Raw genomic sequence first — 24,954 nt, forward strand, 5'->3', positions numbered from 1 at the left:
GGCCATCTAGAGCAGGTTGCCCTGCACCATGTCCAATTAATTTATTACAAGTGGAGTAAAGCTGACAGCAAAAGTTTGCATATAGTGCAATGTCTTTATATAGCACTTCTGTGCAGAAATAATTAACAGCATGGCTTCATCAGTGAAGGATACACATGTAGGTTGACACTTGCCAGGGACTGGCAAATGACAGAAGGTAAAGATGATAGGTGCCAAAGGGGCAGAAAGATAGGCAAAGAAGAACACAGGAAATGAATGGAATAAAAGTGAAATGAGGCCCACATTAGAGAAGACTGCAGGTGAGAACGGGAAGCAGAATTTCTTGACCTAAAATGTGAATTTACATGGAAGGAAGCATGCAAACCCTGTTATTCAGATCCAAACAGATCAATCATGATTTAATTATCCAATAACTGTCACATGTAACTGTTGCCTTCCTGTCTTACCGTTCTTGTAAATTTGTTTTACAAAGCAGAAAAGTGAAGTTAATGTGTTTCAGTCAGTATTGATGGCTAAACTGAGTTAAGCAATCTATGGACAATGCTTTGGTCTCACACAGGACAAAATCAAGCAGGTGATTGATGCCCTTTAACCAAGTCTGCGCTAAGTGTGCTAATAGTTGCTATTGGAAATTTAAAAAGTTTAATGAACAATTCTGTCTTTTTCAGATTCTATAATAGTGAGATTACAGAACAAACTTTCCAGTCAAAAAATAAAAATCTGCTCTTTTACTTATATGACAATGTTTTTAGCAGGCTCCACTGTACTGTAACAGCCAACAGTAGTAATTGTGTGTTAATACAGTTTACATATTTATAGTATAATCAGGCTCAAGAGCTCTTGGAAAATTCAGTGTATGTTTCATCTTGGGAAGGTAATTTTCATTGAATGTACTACTTTGGAAAGACTAAGGAATTCTTGTCTATAATTTAATGTTTTAATAAAATAATTGATACTCTCTCATTTCCAAACCAAACAAATATCAAAACAAAACAAAAAAGCTCTGGGGTTATCACCTTTGTCTGCAGAAAAAAGAATACCTTGAGATTTTAAATTATGTGAGCATGAAAACATACAAAAGACAGGTCAGCTAACCCATCTCATTTCCTTCACGTTTGCTAACAACTGTCTGTACAAACGAGTGAGGGGATGTGGCCCAGCTGCACCCAGAATTCAGAATCTGCTGTCTTTTATCCCTAGTCGGAATGTGGATCAGGGACCACGAGGGACACGATCTACTCCTGCTCATTACAATACCCTGAACCGAATGGAAAGACACCGTATAATAGATGACCACTACTCCCCGGACAGAGAGAGGTAAATATCTGACAGGAATTAAAAACAGCTGTAGCCTGCATTCGTCAATATGAAATACTTCAAAGAGGTAGCTCTCTAAAATAGATAACAAAATCACTTACCTAATCCCACAGGTGAGCATTTCCTTACTCATTAAAAAATATACAGTGTGCACAAGGCTGACAAAACAGTGAACGCTGTTTACCTTTGCTAAGAGGGAAACTGAAAAATATGTGACAAATTATGCTATATAAGACAAATAGCTTAGTTGTCCTTTTTATTAAAATATTTTATGTACTATATTCATAAATTCTCTAAGTACTGAATACCTCAAAAATTAACAGTGAACTTGGTCATTTTTGCTGCTGAATAAAGAGGCATAAAGATAATTTGAGCACAGTATTAACATAATACTCCCATTGTATACAGTGCAATTAAAAGACATAACAAAAGTATATTCTAGGACTGTGTTTGTCTTTTCTAAACTTTGTGAGACATTGGATAATAAAATTAGCTATTATAGCAGTGTGCATTAGAATGAAATTGGGGTCTTTGTGTTTAGAAGCACATCTTACGATGACTAATGTTTTGCCTAATCGAACGTCCTAAACAATGAATGAAACTGTAGCAACCTGTATGAATTGTAATGATATAAAACAGAATTGCAAGCTCTAGTTGGCTATTATAGTCAATTTTACTGGAATAATTGTGGTATTGCCTCTGTGCAGTTACAAAAATATTTCTAAGATCTTTTCCACCTCATTGTCTTTAGGCCAAGAAATCACAAGTATGACGTAGTTGAACCTCCTTTTTTCATTAAAATGTTTGATATTTCTGTTTATGATGCAGAAAAATGCTATTCAGTTGGCTGATGAGGCTAGCTGATTTTTATACAGAAGGAAATAACTAAAGGATTCTAAGCTGTTTCCTTAGAATAAAATTAAAAAAGTAATAATAAAAAACAGAATGCTCTTGGGATAATACTAGATTGATAGTAAGACCAGTCTTCCTTGACAAGGTCTAAACTTATCCTTAGAACCTGTGTATGCCTCATGGAATGTTTTTGGGTTTGTTCACTGTGTGAGTTTGCTTGCTGCCTCCCACATATATGCATAGCTGTAATAAGTGGTCTGAAATACAGCATTGCAGTCTTTCCCCATCATTTACTCAAATATCCCCTACTGAACTGGCTTGGGTTAAAAAGAAAGAGAATCTATTTTTTTTAGAACATGAGAGAAAAATGTCATAAATTTTTCAATGATGAAAGTATTGAATTTTCACGACCATTCTTGATGAGTAGATATTTGCTTGTTAGGTATGTCCTGAATCTCTGAATGGAGGTGTATATGTCTTCTGTATTTTCCAAAACACAGAAGTTCTCCTGTTCCTTCATGGTTAGTGGTTGGCTAGGTAATTAGGTTGTTGACTAATTATACCTCTATTGCAACATATAGTCTCTGAAGCATCTTGGTCCTAGACGACACAGTAATAGAAAAAGACTAGTCCCAGACATTTGTAACATTTTATATTCATTGTTAACTAACAGTGGTTTTAGGAGTGGAAAGATTATTAGGCTTCAAATTATGTTACCGAATATTTGTCTGATACCATCTGTGTTACACAATAAAAAAAGGATGGTGCATGCACAAGTCCTTGGAATAACACTTCAAAGCATTAACTGTGAAAACTGCTGGAAATGCAGGCAGTTTGAAGTTGAAAAACTGCTTTTAAACGGGTTTATAAACTTTTTTCTTGTTATACTTATTTTGTTCCACACCTACCTCTGTGAAAAAAAAATAATCATACTTTGCTTTCCCACTGTTCTGATGATTTGCTGTTTCCATGGTCCATTTATACCTTGGAGCTGTTTGCAAAAAAGGGACTTTGAACAAGTACCTTCTTGTTGACAGGCTCAGTTGCTAAATTAAAATATGGCAGAGAATATGTGGAAGAACCTTTTTTCCTTCCTTTTCTAGGTAATTCAGCATAGAGTTGTCTAACACGTATGGTACTAAGGAGTTAGTTGCAACTGAGTATGAGAATGTCTAATGACCTCAAGGCTGATGGCAATGTGCACATTCCCTGAAAACCAATTAGTGAAAAGTTAGAAGTGGAAATCAGATTATTTAAAAAAGCAGAAAGACACACATTTTTAGTTTAGTTGGAGATGATTTTAATTTTTCAAGCACCAAGCTTTTAAATATGTCGAACTTTGCTGTTGAACCATATAAAAGTGTAAAGAGTGTTACTAAAAAGGGAGGATAGTTGTGTTGCCAATCTCCTTAGTGTATCACGTAAAAATTGCTATTGAGTAATAGATCAGAAAAAATGGACAATCATAATGGATGAACAATAAGAGAATGATAGAACTTTCTTGTGTCAACCAAATTTGGTTCATGCAAGCTCTAGCAGTGGAACAGAAAGTCTTGTTTTGCATTCAGGATTACTTACGGACTTTGCAATAAGCACAAGATAGTCAGGATGTAAGTGTACTCCAGTCATTCCATTTCCACAGAAATACTCGGGAATCAACTTCTCAGTCTAATACGTAAGCTGGAATATTAATTAAATGGTGAGAACTGGTCACAGAGAATGAACATTGAAAGGAATGGCTAGTCTTCTAATGCCTCATCTTTACTGTTGAGTGAAATATCCCAAGGAATAAAGACCAGGTTAAACTCCTCTTGCACAGTAAGAACAGGAGGGAATGCAGCATGTGGTACAGTGAGGCACTCTGTGTACATGTGTGTGCTTTCAAGTATGCTTCTAAATCTGGTTTGTTATGTGAAGCCTGTGCCTGGTTACTAAATACTAGAATTAGACAATCTGAATTACTGATCTCTGTTTTGTTACCCTCATGGTTTACTGAATTTTATGAACATGTGAGGAAATGGACAAATAGGTGAGTGATAACAGAAAATTTTAAGTCATCACTTTCTGTTCACTGAAAAAAAAGAGCATTATAATGCTTGCCTATATCTCTGGAACTGTCTTGTCAGAATAGTGGAAATCTGTTTCCACCTGGTGCAGAGGAGAGAGAGAAAGTGTGTGTGTATGTTTACATACCTGGTTGCATTGCAAAAGCTATAGTACTTCCTCATCAGACTAATTACATTACTTTAATGTAAGTGAAATGAGTTACTTCTGCAAATTGCCCTCTCTGTAGCAAAATATGTAATGTTTCAGAAATTTGTGAGGCAGCAGACTTAAATTTTTATTTTGCTGTACCATGGTTTCACATTCTTCTGCCATCAACTACTATAATGTAGAAAATAAGGAGTATGTGGTAAAAGGCTGGAAGTCTAAATGGAGGTTGCCAAATAAAAGTATCTTGAAGGTCTTGTGGTTTTTTTGGTTTTTTTTGTTTTTTTTTTTAATGTGCTGTGTTTAAAACATGCCCATGTCTCTGTGGTTTTCCATGCATTCCTACTTGCATGTGCATGGGATCATGATTTTCATAAACATTTCAAAAGAAATGTTTATTTTGGGTTCAGTTCTGGAACATTTTGGAGTTGTTTTGCAACCAATTACATTATGATTTTACTATGTAATGACTTACATTATGCTTTTAGGTGTTCTAGATTGGCTGTTAGCCAAATCAAAGTTTTGCATGTCTTGATTTTGAACAGGGAGAAGTAGGTAAGTCCTAAGCATCTCTGATGTTTTGTTGTTAACATAAAAATCTATAAAATTTATTTGAAGCTCAATACATAAATTATAATAACAACAAAACAAATAAGAGTATTGACTGGATGCTCAGAAGACAGACAGCATTTAAACCTTTTGCTTTGCATGCTGAAATACGTAAACCACGGAACAATCTGCAGCCTCCTAATGTGCATCCTATCATATTTTGACCTAAATGATGTCAGTCATTCTGTCTTCCACACAGATATGGCATGCACCTTTCCTTTCTTGATTAGCTTGCATAATTTATGGAACAATATTGTGGCACATCAATGGAAACCATTTCCGGAGAAAGAGAGAGACGTGCTTACATGAATAATATGTGTAATATTATTATTGCAGCTAGAAAAAATGCATATTATGGAAATGCTACAGACTATTTAGGCTATATATTCTTGATTTATGGTGAATGACTTGATTTATGACGAACACCAGTAAGTTACTGGAGACACGGTTCTACACATTCATGTGTAGAACTAATTTTTCCTCTTAATGAATTCAAACACAGTATTTTTTTTTTTTTGTGTTGCACTTGTAAGAACATATTATAATGCATTCTTATATATTATAAATTAGCATGTATAACCTGTTCTAAACAATAGGGAAAAGTATAAATAGCCAACAGTGCCAGAGTGCAGAGTGCCAGACCAGGTCAAGTATAAACTAATGCTTACTTGAAGTCGCTGTATGGACAAGCAGAGTTTTGAGTGGTACGAAAGCATATATCAAACTTGTCAAAGTTAATTATATATCAGACAGTATATGTGATTATATCTAAATGGCAGCTTACTCTGATTCTAAATTCCTGAATTTAAAAAATGGTTAAACGTTCACAAGCAAAAGTCTCGGGACTTGATAAGAGCACTAGAGCTCTGAGTTTTCTACAAGTATTAGGACAAAACTTGATACCAGAGATCAGGCACTTACGATAATTTAGTGGGGATTTGGGAAGTAGCTAGGAGTCAAAACTGAAGCCAAGCATTTACTGCTGGTGTTTCTTTCGTATACCAGTAAGTGAAGGGAACAGTCTGAGGTGTTCTGTCTTGCGGACAGTAAGTTGTGTGGAAATAGCAGTTGCCATTAAATTCATGTTCTGCAACACTGCTTGAAGTCCTAGTTTTGTTTAAAGCTCTTCTTTTTAACAGCTCTTTGAATATATTGCATTTGAATATATTGCATTTATTTGATTTTGAAAGACTGTCAAGAAAGACTGTCAACTATTTACTTAAGAGAGAAAAGGGGAAGCGAAAGTGAATTGTTAACATCAAACTGCTATCTATCAGCTGGAAGCACTTAATTACTTCTTAACAGTAATGTAATATTTGCAACAGTTTTGCAGTCTTACTTCCAGCACTTCATCTAAATCATTTAAGGGCATATTCCTATAGATGTAGCCTGTGAATAACTACGGAGTGGTGAATATAGAGTGATATGCAGATGTTTGCCATTGTTGCATGTATCATAGCTGCTATAGGGTGGACTCCTACATTTTTATTTGATTGTTCTTCCTGTGGGTGTACATATGTTCTAAAGGAAATTTTATGAACATGACGGAATTATTTTTTAATGCTTCTTGGCAGCATGATGACTACTGGGCTGTTAGGTGTAGCCTGATTTTAGTATTCAGGTCCGCGTATTAGTTCAAGGACACTAATACAATTTACAGCCTGCCGTGTAGCTCTGTGATTATTTTCTTAATCATTAGTCCTTCTTAGGGCTTTGTCTTCTAATTTTCAACTAATTGTGTGAAATTGAGCCCCACTGAATGGTGTACAGCTCCTCGTTCATGTACCAACCTGTCTGCAAATAAATTGTATAACCAGGGACTTAACTTACACTCTTTTTATAGTGGTGGCTATATGCTTTTGCATTTGTTTGGGAAGCAGTGAGCACAAACATCTTTTATACTACATACAATTATCCTATTATGCTTATAAAGAATATTTACATGTGGCCAATTGATATATTTTATCCATGTACAAAAGAGACAAAGATCATGTGTGTAGTATAGCTACCAGTAACAATTTGTCTGATTACTAGAAGATCATTAGTTACAAGCAAATTAAGACATGAGAAGTAAAAGTGTTTTGAACTTCTATTGTGGACTTTTGTTATTAGATGACTTCAAAATACCCCAACTTCAGAGGACCTGTAGACCAGGGACTCTCTTTTGCATTCTAATAAAAAATTGTAAATTGTGAAAAAAAAGTATTTAAAAAAACTTTATTTTCTGTACTTTGTACATGTATTTGTGCTAAAAGAGAAATAATAGTCTATTTTTAATAACTTGAGAATATCTACTGCTGTAATATATAATTATTATTTTTTTAATTTTCTTCAAAGTACAAACAAAATGTAAATACCTTGTTTTCATTATTTTGAAATGCATGGATTTCTTTTCTGGCATGTTCTGTTACATCATATGATGAATATCTCTTCAATACCTTTTTGAGTAATAATGAGGATTTCATGTAATTTCATCTTTTATCACAGTAGGATCAATATTAAAAAACACCCTCAGAAACAGTAAAGCTCCGGAGCTCGCTGTGTGGGGGCAGACTGGCAGGTCTCCCAGTGGCATTAGCCTTTCAGACAAAGTAATCCTCTGCCAAAGATATTGTTCATACTGAAGTTATCACTGCCTTCAGGCAAGGGAATGGGCAATATGACTTCTTGAGATTGCTTTCAGACACACATGTAGCCCCTGTATTCTCAGATTTTTGTGTCTTGTATTGTGTGAAGTGTATCATTCCTTCTCCATCTTATTGTCTCATATTTGTTTTTTTCTTCCTGCCATCTGCTCAGTCATTATGTTACTTTACCTCGTTCCCGGTACACCCAGTCCACAGATCACCATCGTAGAGATGCCAGGTATATGTTTTCCTCTGTGTGACTCTGTGTGGATCATGCATGTACTTCTATGTACCTACATGTCCACTTCTGCTTTTATCAGTGTGTGTGTAGTGGTAGAAAACTTAGAAGAGCTGAGTTAATATCAGCATTAGATTTCCTAACATAGTATGTAGACAATCACTGGGTAATTCTTCATATACTTCACTTTTTAAAATTTTTTTTACTGCCAAAGGACCACAATTGGTAGTACACGAACATGATGCTATCTGCACATTATTACAATGTCTTTTAAAAAGTCAATAAATAAAATTATGTAAATCAAAAAACTGCTAATTCAAATTAGTTCTGCTAAATTCACCAAAGTTCCAAACTGAGTATTCTTCAAGTATTTCTGTTGCTTAAATTTCTTGCTTTTCATATTGTTTTGTCCTCATTTCACCTTTGTGTTGCTTTTCATTGTGTTCACCCTTTATGTTTTGGCAGCCAGGATCACACAATGTATCCTCTTTTTTGCGAAGATGCATTCAGATTACTTCGCTCCCGTAAGATGTGCCGTACCTATTCTGAGGGTGCTTACTATGATCTTGAGAGGTATAATTGATGTGGAGCATATTGTTAGTTCTACCTCTTACACTTTGATAGTACTGTGTTTGGTTTCCAAACTAAGGATATGATCTATGTTTTAAGTGACAGATACACACAGTGAAGAAGTTTCATGATATATTTTTGATACTCTGTGAGTATGTATATATTTAAGACTCAGTACTATGGCAGAATCCTAATAGAAGCTAAAGCGTTTTATAGAAGTCAGTTTCATAAATTAGGTTATATGGTTATTATGTATAAGGGTCTTTGTCTAACACTTATTTTTGCTGGAATTTTTCAAAGTGCTTTTAGTACTTATTAGTCTCTTTGAAATAATGAGGAAATACTTATCTACTTCAAAGTACACAGAAATAGAGTCTTTCTGAAATCTCATATTTTGTTTAACTGAAAAATGAGAAATACAGTGAAATGTACAAGTACAAGCTTATGTTGTAGATATTTATATAGTGCTTATTCTGTAATTTATGAGTACTTGTATACATTCACAATGACTGTGTGTGATTACAGACAATCAGTGTTCCTATTTATATCTAAAAATAATGTAGAGAGAAGTTAAGCCCATAATAATTTCTGTGAAGTAATTATGGTTGGAATACAGTTGTTTTTAAGAGATGAAATATGACATGCTGTTGTTGCACTACAAATGCAAAAAATACTACTGTGATTATGATATTTTCAGCAAATATTGCAAAACAGAAGAAAGACTCCACGATCGTGAGTGGATAGGAATAAGGATATAAATCCAATAAACTGTAAGCCACTTAAAAAGAAGTGGTGGCTTCATATTTTAAATAGTAGTTATAAAGGCTGATATGGCCATTGCTTTGCAAGAGGCTCTATATAAAATTTTTCATGCCAAGCACTAAAGAACTGTTGATATATTAACTTCATAACTTCCATCTGGATATGAGTTTCTCTGACAATTTCATTAAGGTTTGCTCTGGATTCAAGACATATATAACCATTTTTTAGTAGGTGTAAAACTAGCTTTTGATACAGAAGAAAAATAGAATCTGAAAATCTTACAATATCATAGAATTATCCCTTCTAAAGAAATATTGCTTTTGAAAAATTCTCCAATATAATAGACATTATAAGCTTTAGAACTCAGTTAACATTTGATTTGAAATGATGCCATTTTACATGAAACCTGATATGAAGTAAGTGCGTACTCAGTTGTTCAGTCCATCTATAAAAACTTTATTAAGGAGAATGATTTTTACTTTGTTTTCTGAAAATATGTGATGAAAATTGCTCATACTTACATTTTTTCAATAGATAATTTTTATATACTGCTATGTGCCTTACTTATATACTGGCATTTGCGTTGGTGTATCTGAACCTGTTTCATATTGCTGGCTCTGTCTGTGACTGTTCAGATATTGATTAGAGTTGGAGCTATTAAATTGTCTTAGTTTGAGAAACTTGACTTGCAAATCTTCATCTTTGTTTCTACAGAAATTAGTTTCTCCAAAAAATAAAGAGCAATGAAAATAGAGGACAAAAGTGATAATAAAGTGTTCAGAAAGATGAAAAAGACAGAATTTAAGCAATGTGATGGAGTAAATCTTTTCCAGGGCTTTGTTTAAGAGAAGGCCTATTAAAGTTAATTCATCCTAGGTCAGAGAGGAAAATCTAAGATGAAATGACATGTCCTCAGCTCCCTGTTAGAGCAGTATCTTGAGATTCCTTGGGTCTAGGAACTGATCCTGGATCCTCTGCTCCTCTTGAATCCAGGCTCCCTGTGAGTATGTTAGTGTTAAGTTTCTCAAGTCATATTACCAGATATGAGCTATTCTGAGTACCTCATAGTTACTTATCATTTTTCCTGTTTTTTTGTCCTTTTTGTCTTTCGATTTTCTGACAGCAGTTCTCTAGGCATTTAAGGACCATTTAAAGCATAACCTTTATTCAATTTCTCATTATACATTGCAAAACCCTAAGTAATTTCCTCTTCTTTAAGTTTTGGAAATACATGAAAAAATGCTTCTTAAACAACATTTCCTCATCTATCTACAAATTTTTTTCCCCCATTTTTTTTCTGGTTTAGTTCTTATCTTAAAATACATTATTGTTGTAGGTCAAGGTGTTAGTCACATCTTCTTAGTTCCATCTGCTTAATCGATGTCATATTGATACAAGCAGCAACCTCTCTTCATGTCTTTTATTTTCACTTTTTAAAGCATGTAGAATAACTATTTCCAGCTTCCACTATTCATCAAAATTGCAAAGATTGTTCTATAATGTCCAGCATTCATGGAAGAATCTTTCACCTGGAACAGAGTTAAATCACTTTGAATCCACCAGTGTGGATGTCCTACAGACAGGACAGATATACATCAGTCAAAATTACTTGTCTTCTTTATTATTCCAGGCTCATTTGGTTGTGTATCTGGTAGTTATTCACAACCAGTCCATTAACTCTTTTGTTCTCTTCAAGCATTTTTTCCCCAAAGAGTTGACTGCTTGGTTCTCTTTCGTCCTTTCTCTACTGGTGTTTGTTTCAGTTACTGCCTATCAGCTTTGATAGTCTTTAGTTCTATACTTGTATGATGAATTTCCATTATGAAGCACCTGAATTTCTGCATTCATTCTTAGTCTATGGCATTTTGACTTTTTTTTTTTTTTTTTGTGATAGTTGCCCCTTTTTCAAGGGGTCCAGCTATTTCCCTCCCAAAGGAAGTGCAGGCAATGTTGACAAGACGCTTGCTCTGACATATATCTGAGAAAGACAATAGGCACATGTGCAGCGTCAGTGACTTCACTGCCCTTTGGACACTGGCTTTCTCAAGTACTCCCTGTACCTCTGTACCCCACTCAAGTTTTCCTTGGCTCTTTAATGTGGCAGCACTAGCTGGTATCAGTTCACGCTGCCGGAGCTACTCAAATTGAACATATATAAGACATCATGGCTGGACATGTAGTGCTATAATTACATTCTTATTTGTATCCCCCAGTTCACAGTTTTCTGGATTATTGCAGGCTAGTTCATAATTTGACATTCACCCATTTTAAATTATCTGACATAGACATCATCTCAATGACAGAATGATCTCAAGATTTTTATCCCAGTTGTTTTTTAAATGAAGACATGCTGTTTTTCTCGGTTTACCAATATTAGTAGTTCCTCCCAAATAAATATCTTCTGAAAGCCTCTCACAGCATGAAATTATTTCTCAACTTTTCTATCTCAGAGCTCATCTTAGTCACTGAAGACACCACACTTTGTGCTATTTTCATTTTTTCACTTATCCATTGAGGTTTAAGTTTGGAAGATGGTAAAAGTGACTTCTGCACATTTTGTGTAAAATGTGCAGTTTATTTCAGGCCAAATTTCAGTTGTTTCACTTAAGGAAACAAACTTCTGCTTCCATTCTGTTCTTTGGCTTTCATTTTACCAGTCAGAAATTTTGCAGAGTCCATATCCTATACTTGGTGAAATTCCCTGGTTGCTTAAATTCTGTTTTCCTGTTGATGTAACTTTTCACTACTGAATTGTATCTGAATATAATTTGAAAGTAGAAGTTTAAAATGACTTATATATGAAAATATATGTTCAGAAGATACTGCTGAACATGCAGTAGATAAATGTGTTCTGTGTTCATTGCTATCTTAAAAATACAGTGAGGGAAAGCACATCATAAAAGAAGCAACCTTTAAAATGTCTGAAATACCTGTGCTGTTTATTCCATATTCAGGAGGACTAGGCATGAGAGAAGAGTGCCTAATACATATTATGATGACACAACCTATACTCCTGAAAGGTATTTTTATTCCTATCATAAAAATAGATAAAGATGAGCAATGCATTTTTCTTGAAGTGTAGTCTAAAATTTTTAATTCATCTAGACTGATACTTAAGTTTATAGTGCACTATGGGCAGCATTTTATTAAATACAGACCAACTAATCTCCAGAGCTTTAAGTACTTCATTTTCTTTTAGCCCTTTATTGCCTTCACTCTGGAGCTTTTTTTAAGGGTATCTCTTATTCAAAAAAAAAAAAAAAAGTTCATTGGAAGATGTGGGAGGAAAACTGATTAGTGCATAGGAGTTAGCTATAACTGAAGGCTTTTCCCCACTTAACTGAAGCATATTTCTAATGGCTAACATTATCAGTCACAGAGAGTGATTATAGGAAAATTTAGAATCGTCAATTTCATTCTTTTAATATGTTGAATGACTTAAAGTCCTCTGCTTTTGACATGTTAATACCCGTACTGACTTAAAAATGACTGAAAGTCTTCAACCTGATTCTGAGTGCTTGCTGTGCTGCAGCCAAGAGCACTATTGTTCTTCCTAAATTTTTATAAGCATATAGTGTATCACAGTGAACATAATATAACTAAAATCTGAAGTGTAATCTGAAAGCTTTCAGAGTATCTCTGGAAGTAGTTATTTGATAATAACATTTCAGGTTTAAAGAGAGACACAAAGTCCAAAAAGAAAGATATCCAAAGAAAGAAGCAAGTTTATATTCCTATTCTTTTATACAATTAGACCTTTATATTTCTTTGTCTATTTTTAAATCAATATCTGATGTCTTTATACAGTATGGGGGCAGGTAAAGCAAGGATTATTTATTAATAGCAAGAATTTGATTTTGCTGCTATGAATAAGCAGTCATATTTAACAAAACCTAAGCTGCAATTTTAAAGCCATTCTTGTTTATTTATGGTGCCTATAACAAAGCACTTTTACAAAAGAATCTTACCTAAAATGCTGGCTAACTGGAGACACTGGCTTCAGTTTTAAGGTTTAAAGTTTTAAGTTTCAGTTTACACAAGCAGGGCAAGTGTAAAGATACATCTGTCCTTCTCCAGCTGTATTCTAATTTAGACTAAACTAAATCTAAATCTAATCTAAGTTAAATTAAACTAAAGTATCTTTCATCCAAGCAGTGATTCTGGCTACAAACTATGCCAAAAATGCCATTACTAGTGCCATCCAATTTGAGATAGAAGAAACAAGAGCAGCTGAGCGACACTCACATATACTGCACCCCATACTGTTTTCCTTCAACATAATGACCAGGAAGTGTGAGATCATGTAGTTTGTGAATATATCTCAAAAATTCAGATTCTGAAACCTGAGAAGTTAGCAAAAAATGGAGTTATGCAAGAAATCCATCATGTATCGTGCTATGGTTCCTGGGAAAAAAAAAAAAAGTTAATGAAAACCCTCTGATATATATTCAATATTCAAGCCATTAAACAGTTCAACCTGCAGAGTTTGGCTGGGACGTTCAGTACAAACAAAGGAAGACTTATATTCAAGTTGGACACACCATGATCCCTTGATCTTTTCTGAAAGTCTCTGCCTTGCTTCTCACCCACTGTCATGTGGAAATCATTGAGCAGTAGGATGACTGCAGTTCCAATGCTATACCTAAGCAGGACATTGAAAATCTGGAACTCTACGTACGCAGTTGAAGCCCCTTGACCAAATATTGGATGGTTTGCATATATTCTTGACATACTGGGGTAAAGCTGCTGAAATAGATTATCCTTTGTTGTCTGATATCAAAACATCATTTTTGTCCCATTGTTTCTTTTCTCCATGGCTCTACTTTCAGATAAAATGTTTCTACGTGAGTTTTGATGTTGTCTTCAACTAATTTGTTGAAATGCAGCTGCAAATGTTTAGGTAGCCCATATTTAATACCTAGAAGAATAATGTAGGTATTAAATTTAATTGGTTTTCATTGATCTGAATGAAGTGAGTTTTCCTCTGCTTCTTAAACAACCATAAAAAGTAAGCAAATAGAAAAATGAATAAATTAGAAAAAGTTAGGCGTGTGAAGTTAAAAGCCGTATTTTACATTATTGCTACACAGGATGTTATTTTTGTGAATGTTAAATCTCCACAATTACTTCTTAGTTACTCCAAAAACTCAGTAGCCATTGAAAACTTGAAGATTTTTGTGTAAGAAAAGATTAGGGATCAGTTAGGCTTTATGGAACTGAAATTCATGGCTAAACTGCTGAAAAGAATAAAGGTAAAATATATTAAGAATTCAGTCAGGAAAAATAAAAAATACAGCGCTTGTTTTTTGAATTTAAAAAGATTTGATTTTCTTCGTACCTAAGAGAAAGTGAGAAATGTAAAAAGTGATTTGGAAACATTTGGAAAGCTTCCCATTTTATTGAGAAGTGGTCGTGTCATATGAATTAGAGTGTTATTAATAATACATATGTTTCTTTATAACACTTCTTTATTTTAACTGCATTGTAAAGGTGGTACAATGGTGCAAGTTCATGGGCAGATCATGTAGTCAATGGTTCAGCTGAAAATTATGGGTAAGTAAAGAGTGTAGTGTTGCAGATGTAGCTAAAATGTATTTCTGATCTTTATAATAAGAATTCGTTTATTATTGTACTAAATTTATTCCTAATAAGTACATTTTTTCTTTATCTCTTGCTTTCTTGACTCAGAACTGAGGCACATTTATGTCTTCTTTACCAAGATTAAGCTGTTTTATTCAGTTACAGATAGAAAAAGAACATTAATTATGTTTGAACTATTTTTAAAATATGTTCTCACTGTTAAGGGCTGCTTTAATGAAAAAGGGCTTTTTAAGTGATAATACCTGCCTACATTCACGCTGCTGGGGCATGTGCCTTTGAGACCTAATTCTTTTTAGATTTAGAAAAGTCCTAGCTCCAGCTGTCTAACCTATCTCCCCATGTGATTGATGTATCACCCATGTAAAGCACTGTGTACATTAAACTCTTCAGTTCTCCCCACCTGTACTTGGCTCCTGATCAAAGGAACACACAGATTTTCTTTACAGAAACTTATGCTATTAGTTCTTTGACTTTACTGCTTCTCCCTCATTTTCTTCTTGCTCTTGCAACATTTATCTTCTTTATTTTTACTCATTTCCTTTGTGAATGTGCACAGAGCTTGCTTCCTTCTGCCTTTCTATATCTTCTAAGTAGGAGCTGGACTATGTCAGTGACATATTTTGGCTGACTAAAACTAACATATGGTATGGGTCCAAGTTGCTGATAAATCCTAAAGTTCTTGAGTTAAGCTCCCACTGATTTTCTGGGAATTTTTACTTGATGAAGTCTAATAAGAGTTACAAAACTATATCTCAAAAATATTTGTTATGTAATTGTGTAATTATGCAAAATAATTTTGTGCATTGGTATCTCAAAAGCTATAATTTTGTGCAAAAAATTATAACGTAAATTGTCCATGAATATTGAACTAATTCTTTGCATTGGTTTATTTTTTACTTATCAGTAAGTTTAATATTGACCCTACTTTGAATTCTGTGATGCTATTTATTCTTTTGTGGCTGTACAAGGGAATATATATCTTTGCAGACACAGTCATGTGCCTGAAACAGATAATTGGAAGACTGTAAGGCTATACTCAGTTGAATAAAACAAGCTGTATAAAACAGCTTTATATTGAGAACAGAAGAATTACCTAAGGGGTTACTTACAGTTCACCTGTAGTCCTAAGACTATTAAAAGAAAATTGTAATTCATATTTGTCCAATATATGTTGACTAATACAGGAATTCTGTATAAGGAATTCAGAAAGTAAAGGAGAATGTTAGTGACTTTGTTAAATTGAAACTAAAAAAATTGGCATAAAACGTTTTCATGAAAATTTCTCTGCTTTCTGGATGGGTTTATGAGGGTCTTTTGGCATAAAATCAGTGCAGCCATAGAGAATTGGGACAATATTTCTTCACTAGCTCTTTGAGGCAGAGTTCCACTGTTTGCTGGCTCTTCAATTTTAAGTGTTTTCAGTATATGCTTTATTTATGCTGACAGTAAGGGCCATGTGTAGTAGTTCTTCCTGGGACAGTGCACAAGCATACTGAAAATGGACAGCATTTGAAGAAGGCTGAAAAGTGCTTAGTGTAAACAAGGCTTTTGTATTTGTTTGTGATAATTGCATTAAAATAGTTTTAGCTTACTTGTCTTGGATTTAGTACAGTATACATGCTAACATAGGTAAGTATCTGAGAAAAAATCAGATTTGTAACTGGAAAAAGGAACTTATTTTTAGTACTCTGTCCCAATTTAAATTTATCTCCAAAAGCTGTGCAAAAAGAAAGAAAGGGTAAGAACATTTGTTGCAAATCAATATGACTTTTAAGTACACCATAAGGCATAGAACATACTTTAATAGAATAAGGACGACTGAAATGGATCAGATTCTGTTCATATCAATAGATTTACTGAACACCTTTAATGGTAGCAGTATGATATTTTGCTCTTTCATGATTTAAGAGCTTTAAAGGTAACAAAGAATTTATAACTGCTTATCTTGGGATGATCTGATTGAAATCCTGTTCTCATCAAGTCACAAAAGTCTTGTTGACTTCATTGAGGTCAGAGTTACAGGTCTACTGCGAGAAGTTATGAGGGTAAATAAACATGGATATATACTATTAAGCATAGTTTGAGATATTTTATTAATTAAATGTCTGCCACATTCTTGATCTTCTAAAATGTTAACTAAAAAAAAGAGACCAACTACAACTTGTACAACTCAAGTTTGATTTAAGATATGAAAAAAAAAAAAACCAGCACAAACTACCAAGGACAAGTGCTTTGCAAATTTGGTATTTAGTCCTGCACAGTATGAGGGCATATTTAGGTACACGCTTGATTTTGAGCCTACATCTAATTCACTTCATTAGTCTATAGTCTAAGTGCTCTCTCTGCATTTGAACATTCAAGCCTTAGTGGGAAATGCTGCTCTATGAGTTGTCTTATATACCACTTACTCTTCAGTCATGAACAATATGTTCATTAGAACCCTTGAGTGTTTGTGACAGTCTTCATACATTATGATCACACATTCAAAGTTGAGTGGGTGAAATTTTTTATTCCAAAACGGGGAAAAACCATGTAAGAAAGTTAAAAAGCTGGAACACTTGTACTTTGGAATATTTCTAATACTTTCATTAAAATTTAGTTGGTTGTCCTAGAGAGAGTTGCATAAGCATATTCAGTTACAGAATTGAGCTGGGCAGGGGCTGGGGAGGAAGAGAATTTCAGCTCTCTGAGAATTTTGTGTTTCCAGCTTTTGAACGTTAATCATGTTTATCATAATCTTCGGTGAGTCATCTTAGGGAGATGCAGATATCTGTTCCTGCCATGGGATTCTTTAATTTGTGTCATCTGAGTGTTTTTGTTAAAGATGCTATCAGTTGGAAATAGTTGGTAAAAGACAAAGTACTATAAAAGGCAACTGGCTATATAGATGAGAAAGTATTTTATAAGTACCAGAAACAATTGTGTAAAACCAAACATTTAACATATTATAGCATAACTCTACTTAAATCTCTCAGACTTTTAAATTAGTATTGAAAGAACACCTCCATACATTTCATATTTTAAGCAGAGAATAAAAATATGATTAAATATTAATATGAGAAATTTAACAGGGCAAGCTAAATAAATCAGTAATACATAAGGCGACGTAAATGTTGCTTGCATTCTTTGGTCCACCTCAGTGTAAGGAAATGCTAACCTTGAAGGTTCAGTTTTTGAGAAATTACCTTTGAGTAAAATACTGGAAACTGATTCTTAAACTACTGAAAGTTAACCGGTTAAGTTAAGCTACTGTTATTAGCTCATTTGCAGTATTTTCTGACATTTTAATGCAGATACAAATAGCATCTGTGACAACTGGTTTTGTTGATATTTGATTGTAATAGGTAGCATAACCCTCTGGCTGCATCCACAGAATCATAAACTAATTTGGGTTGGAAGGGACCTCTTTAAAACTATGTGGCTAACTCTCTACAGAAAGGCCTTTGCTATTTGTCAGTAAACTACCTTAAAATCTGTTGATGAGAAGATGCATCACAGAGAGTAAATCTCTATAGATGTAGCTGTATGTGCTTTCTTTAAGCATTTTAGCAATTGTATCATGCTATCACATGTTAGTATGATTAAATATGTCTACAACAGAATCACAAAAATGACTGCAGTGCCATATACATATACCTAAGCAAGCCGTAAGCAACTGAGTTTCTGTAGCTGTAGGTGCCTGCACGTAGCAATGTGGAGCACAGTATATCTGGGATCACAGCTGAGTTCTCTGCTCTGTCTGCTTAGCTGCATTAACTATTAGAAAAGTAGCTCAGATAATGGCATGCTACAGTGTAGTCATTCCTGTGACTGTCATGTAAATATACCTGTAGTTATATAAACCACAGTGTGGTGTGTGTGAATGTGTCTGCATGTGTGTATATATGTATATAGAAAAATGTTTGAATGTTACTGCAGCTTGCTTTACCTTCTGCTTTTATTTTGTGAGAGTATTTAAAAGCATTACATTTCTGACTTTTAAAAACTATAGCACACATAATTTTATATTAAGTTCCTTTGTAGGTATGGATGATTGATTTGGTGAGGCTAACCAGTCACCAATTTATCTCAGTATTTTGGCAGTGTACTGCTCCTTCCCATTTTCCATTACAGTACTTGTGACTCAAATTTAAATTTGCTTGGTACTAGAAATCTCAGTTGTTTGTAGACATGCTTATTTATGTTATGCTAACAGAGGATCTTGTGTCTGTGACTAAACAGCAAAGTCCCTATAGCTAGTAGAAGAATAACATGTCCAAGGATTGAAATCCAGCAACCATCCACAGACACTGACAGGTATTACCATTATATATTAGCTGGAGTTTGAAATTATGATCATTAGTAAATGTATTACTGTATTTTTCTTGTTCTGTGCTCAGTGTTTTTAGATGAAAAAAAGATGTGCTAGGAGCTGAATTATAGTGTATTGTAATTCTACAACAGTTCTATTTTTATTTCTTCAGCTTTTTGTTACAAGAACAACCTAGTACTTGTAAAATTTTGATTGGCATGATCTCATAGCCTACTTTTTTAGTCTTGAACACAGTAAAATACTTTTTTAGTCTTGGACACAGTAAAAAGGTGTTATACATGGGATTTCAAATAAACTTTCGGTTATTTTGGGGAAAAAAAGAAAGTATTTGTGTTGTAAGCTCTTATGATTGCTTACTATGGAAAAATATTAATCTTTTGTAAGGCTACATGAGTCTAGATCAGTGAATGCATTCATTTGTTGAAAATTCTCTTTTTTATTTGTTAATAAAAGTAACAAATCTGAAAAATTAAAAATCAGAAGTGGCTACTTTCTGCATTGGGAAAATAATTATATTTTGCAATTTCAAGAATATGAGTGTAAAAAAATGCAGATTAATCAGTAGTTAATAGTTAGTATTAAATGTTGTAGCATCTTTGGTTAGATATTTTAGTTACAAGAATTTACAGTGCTACTTAGGTATGATGGAATTCTAATTCTAGTTTGGATGGGTTTGGAATATAAAATTTAAATTTAAATACAGAGCTTTTCTGCATGGTGGCTTACAGAGAGCTCAAACAGTTTCAGAGTGATAGATGTGCTTGGTTAAAAAGTAGACACTGCTCTGCTCTTCTGTTTTTGTGAGAGTTATGCCCACAAGTCTTGTAGATTTTGACAGAGGAGTAGGCCTCCTACGATGCATGATTTCCTTAGCAAAGGCAGAAAGAAGGATGTTATGTTAAACAATACTAAGAGGAAGAGGTTGCTATTTGACATTTAATGAATTTTGTTTTTTATAATGACAAGTCTGTTGGCAAAGATAAAAAGCTGTCACATACATTAAAATATTATGTAGTTGTTGAATACCTTAACTATTATCTTTTCCTCTTTAAAAATCAGTAATTCATATTTTATGACTAGAGTTGGCCATTTTATGTCCTCTAGTCAGACTAGAGGAAAGTTTCATCTAGATATCTTGGGACCATAAGCATTCAAGAATGTTACCTGAAAAGTCACGAACATCTGTTTTTCATTCATTGAGATGTCTTAAAAACTCCCTCTCCATGCCTATGGCTTAACTGCAGTGTTAATGCGTGGTTGTATATTGTAGTAGGTGAGGAGCAATAACTGTCCAAGCTGGTTATTGGAGTGGTATTTTTTCTGTAAAAGGGACAGTTCTTCTCTGAAGACCTGGATCTTAAAGCACATTTCTACTGTGAAAAGGATAAAAAAAGTGTTAGAACAAAGAATATGCCTGTTTCACTCTAGACCGTAATGTGTCTGTTGAATTGTTCTCTGTATGTGTATGATCAAAAAACCACACAGTGATGTTCTCAAGTGGAAGGTTGTCACGCTTATATAGCTCTCCATTTGCTACTGTGGGTATGGAGAGGTTTGCATCTTGTAAACCTATAATGTGAAGGTAACACCTCAGCTGAACCTCAAGATTAAGCTTAGTCTTCAAATCCTTTGATCTACAAAAACAGCAGTGGTGCCAAAGCTTGATCTAAAAGGAAAAGGTTCGCTGCCAAAAACTGTGCTCTCTTTCCCTTCTGGAAACTCCTAGTTGTTTTTCTACCTGAAGTAAATGCCAGCTGCAGATTGCAGCAAATGGACTGCTTGTAGTAACTATCGAATATGAAATTTCTGAGGCCTTTGCCTGTGAGCACAGAGGTTAGATATAGCGGCCCCATGATGCTCTCCAGAATACAAACAACCCCACTAAGTCATTAGTATTGGCTCTAATGGTCAAAATGTCTTCCTGCCTTCTAAAAGAGGCAATGAGTCAGATTCCTAGGATCCTAAAAACAGTTTCTTATTAACAGATAAAGAGAATGAAGCCTTAGGAGTAACAAATGAAAGAGGCTTAATTTCTCATGAAGTGATTGCATGAGTCGTGGTTGCTACTCACCTGTTCCTGTGTGTCCTACCTGCTGTTGGGACGGGGAGAGAAATAGAAAATGGAATGAAACCTACTTTTGGTGGGAGACCAAAAGGAGAAAAAGTCTCTGTCAGCTCACTGATTTTCTAACATGTGGGTACATAAAATAGGGGTGGGCTGTCTGGACCTTGGTCATGTTGTCTTCTGTAATTATGCTGAATTCAGGAATTGTTTTTCTTGGAATTTATTCCCATAGTCAAAAAGTTATTTTTTTTAACCACCATGCAGATGGGTGACAGCTTTCTCACCTTCTGTAGCACTGAAAACTGTATTAAACAGTTACCTTAAACTAAGCAACGTTCATATCAAAGCTAAGGTTGTGTTTCTTTGTTTGCCCACAACGTAAAAGAAGCGAGACAGTGGATGTTTTTGCTGATGAAGCGTCCCATTCAGAATCAGAACTGATAGAAGAAGAAGTGAGGTAATTTTTTTGTGGTTTTGTGCCAGGCTCATTATACTTTTTCTCTGACCTTTTAGTGCCTGAGCTTACAGTTGCCATTATGTTTCGCAGTGTGGTGTGTGTGCTTGTTAGGAGCTTCTAGATGTAGGTTCTTGGTGAATGGTATTATTCTGAACCTGTCTGTGGCCATTCCTCGTTGCTCCCAAGGAATCCAGTTGTTACCTCATGGAAGGCACAAGGAGACGTTTGTTTTAATGAACACTGACCCATTCAGCAAAGTTTGCCAACCTAGAGAAAACTGTATTCTGCCTCAATATAGTCTTAGAAATAAAATACTGTTAATGACATAAGACTCTTCATACGTAATGGGGCTGTGGTGTGTCTCTCATTTTTGATACTAATTAAAGTTTGGCTTCTTGTTACATGTAATCACCATCCAGTCACTCTTTGTATTAACAGACTTCATTGTAAAATGGATGACTGAGCTGAAAAAAAAGACCTAACAGGTGTAGGTTCACCATGTGTACTGTGTTGCTGTTCAGTTACTCTTGCAGAACTGGAAGGAGTATGAATTTAATAAGCAGCTTCATCAGGATATGGATTTTACTTTTAAAATTACCTTGATTTTACATATTTTAGCATATTGCTAGCCATTATTACTCCTTGCAAATAGAAAAATTACATTGTGAAGAAAAGTTAGGCTTGATTAATTTCTGAAAGTAATGACATGGTTAATTGCCTGTGATAATAGGAGAACAGAACAGTTGATCCAGAAATTCCTTTTTTTGTTCAGTCTACTTTCTTCCTGTTGCATCTGTTGCTGACCTTTTTCATTGCTGTTTTGACACTGTTCTTTAGGCTGAAGGTTAGATTTTTTTTATATATTTTTTATTTATTTTTAATTATAACCCAAAATTTCTGTAGTTGGAGGAACCTCTGCAAGTACTAATGGTGTTGTAGATCCTCATCTGACTGTATTCCAAGTACTGCATATAAATCCATCGCTATGGCCTAGCCAATATTTTAACAAATGTCCTCAGTCTAGTAATGCAGTTAACAGTGCTACATATTAATTACAACGTCCGGAATGTGACCAAATTTGCTGTGGACTTTCCTACAAACTACTGTTAAAGAGTGCTACCTCTGAAGGTAATGGAGTCTGTAAAAATCTATTCATGTGAGTAGAAATGCTCAATTAAAATGCACAACTAAACAACTCCTTAGCATCCAAGGTTGATGTATTATTAAACAGAAAAACAATATTTTTACCCAGAAATTGTCAGGACACAGACTATTGCATAGATAGTCATTACTGAGACATTGGAAACATTTCAGCCCATTTATCAAGAATTTGAGTAAGCCAATGCATACATGTTTAAAAAAAACTGTATGTTATCAAGAAGCGAACTCAGAAAATTTGCCAAAGAAAATGTAGATAACAAAATTATTTTCTCCAAACCAGTATCATGCAGCATATTTTATAATTAATAGAAAAGTCAACTGAGCTGCTTTTTGACTAACATTACAGGAATTGTGAAGCAGCAGATAGACAGCCATATCAAAGATCCAGATCAACAGAGCAACGTCCTATGCTAGAGCGGACCAACTCCCGCTCCCGATCCACAGAGCGTCCTGACTCAAACCTCATCAGGTCGATGCCTTCATTAATGACTGGAAGATCTGCCCCTCCTTCACCTGCCTTACTGAGGTGAAACAGACAAATCAATCAGACTAATCCCCTTCTGCCCCACCAGCTCACCATTTTATTTTCCCAGTAGCTAATTGGTATTGCCTCTCATCCTTAGCTGATCACTAGTAGCTATAGATATACTAACCCTGTCAGTGCCAACACACTATTTATATTCTATTCTGGATATAATGGTGTGGCTGTCATTGTAAATTGTTTACTAACAGTATTTAACTACATTTGTTTGTGATTTCTCATTGATCAGGAATCCTGGATAGTTTCCTACATGAAACATCTCATAATTATCACAATTTTCTCTTACAGAATGAGAAATTATTTGTGTTCATCAGACATCGCTTATGGAACAACCATCATAACATCAGATGAAACTATTTTTTTTACAAAAATGTTTCTTCAAATGAACTGTACTAACTTTGTGTTTTAACTACCATTTTAACCACCATTTTTTTCTGACTACATTTTACTGTGCCATAGTCTGTATTGTTCCTGTTTGAGTACTTTACCTTTACTGACTGACACTTTGCAGATGTCTATACATTACTCTGAGGGTAAACATAATTCAATAAATAGATGAGTACATTTTGGTCTAGGAGATAGATATTCAGTAAGCCTCTCCTTATTTTAGAGCTGCAGAATACATTCTTTTGCTTTCTGAAAGTGAGAGATAGTAACATCAAATCCCCAGTGAGATTTAGAGTCAAATCCCAGTGTCTTTGCTCAGTTTATTACTTATTTTGTTTATTCAAATTCCTGTAATCTCTTTGCCACTTAACGGGAATTTAACCAAATACAAACTGAGGAAAGATTATTGAATTTGGTCTGTGGATAATTGTATGTGCATGCGGGTATTATTTCCATGTGCACATAAATGTACATACAATACATTTTCTGGCTTGACTGTGCAAACAAGCAGCTTATGGGTATTTAGCCTTAGTTTGGTTTGGTTTTGTCTTTTTTTCTTTTCAGAGAGAGATTTCTCTTTTCAATCTTTTTTTTTCTTTTTTTTTTTTTTTAATGAAAAGAGTTAATACTTTCACTGTGGGACTGCAAGGGTCCCAAGTGATCTAAAACCTAATTAGTACTTTTATCAGTTCTTCAAGGTATTTAAGGATGAATTTGTCATTTAATTGCTATGGTTTGTTTTGATATGTGTCTCATAGGTCACATCCTCGAACTGGGTCTGTTCAGACAAGTCCATCAAGTACTCCAGTAGTAGGGCGAAGGGGCAGGCAGTTACCACAGCTCCCACCAAAAGGGACGTTGGAGAGAAGTAAGTGTATGGTTTTCTCCTTAATGACATTGCAAAATTGCTCATGGAGGTCAAGTATGTTTCTTATTTTTCTTTGATCATTACATTTGAAAGCTCTTGAGTTTCTGTGTACAGAACTAGGATTTGATAGTAGTATTGTATTTTGTACTGTATTTCTTTTTATTATATTTTAACATCTACAATATTCTTGACTGAAATCATCAGCATTACAGTAGTCGTCAACAATATGAACCAAGATGAACTAACTATTAACATGATCCTGTTCCTTTTGAACTCAAGAGATGCTCTGTCACTGACTTCAACAGGCACAGGAAATGATCTTTTATATGTTGTTTAGTGAGAAAACTCTTGCTCTTTTGGGAATTAGGAACATAGT

General features: G+C 34.5%; 1 protein-coding gene across 38 annotated transcripts in view; it reads left to right on the forward strand.

The window, feature by feature from the left end:
- Positions 1-24,954, forward strand: part of RIMS2 (regulating synaptic membrane exocytosis 2) — a 459,423-nt gene that overhangs the window by 301,476 nt on the left and 132,993 nt on the right. For 17 of the 38 annotated variants that reach the window (XM_050709066.1, XM_035546281.2, XM_035546271.2 and 14 more), the window contains 3 exons: positions 1,201-1,317; positions 23,129-23,308; positions 24,469-24,578. In XM_050709066.1, the coding sequence (XP_050565023.1) occupies positions 1,201-1,317; positions 23,129-23,308; positions 24,469-24,578 (407 nt within the window). Of the gene's footprint in view, positions 1-1,200; positions 1,318-7,788; positions 7,855-8,319; positions 8,428-12,140; positions 12,207-14,676; positions 14,740-21,549; positions 21,622-23,128; positions 23,309-24,468; positions 24,579-24,954 lie in introns of all 38 variants that reach the window. The other 21 variants (XM_050709067.1, XM_035546284.2, XM_035546280.2 and 18 more) reach the window with 4 other exon arrangements.

The sequence above is a fragment of the Cygnus atratus genome, chromosome 2 (assembly GCF_013377495.2).
Source record: "Cygnus atratus isolate AKBS03 ecotype Queensland, Australia chromosome 2, CAtr_DNAZoo_HiC_assembly, whole genome shotgun sequence".
Taxonomy (NCBI): Eukaryota; Metazoa; Chordata; class Aves; order Anseriformes; family Anatidae; genus Cygnus; species Cygnus atratus.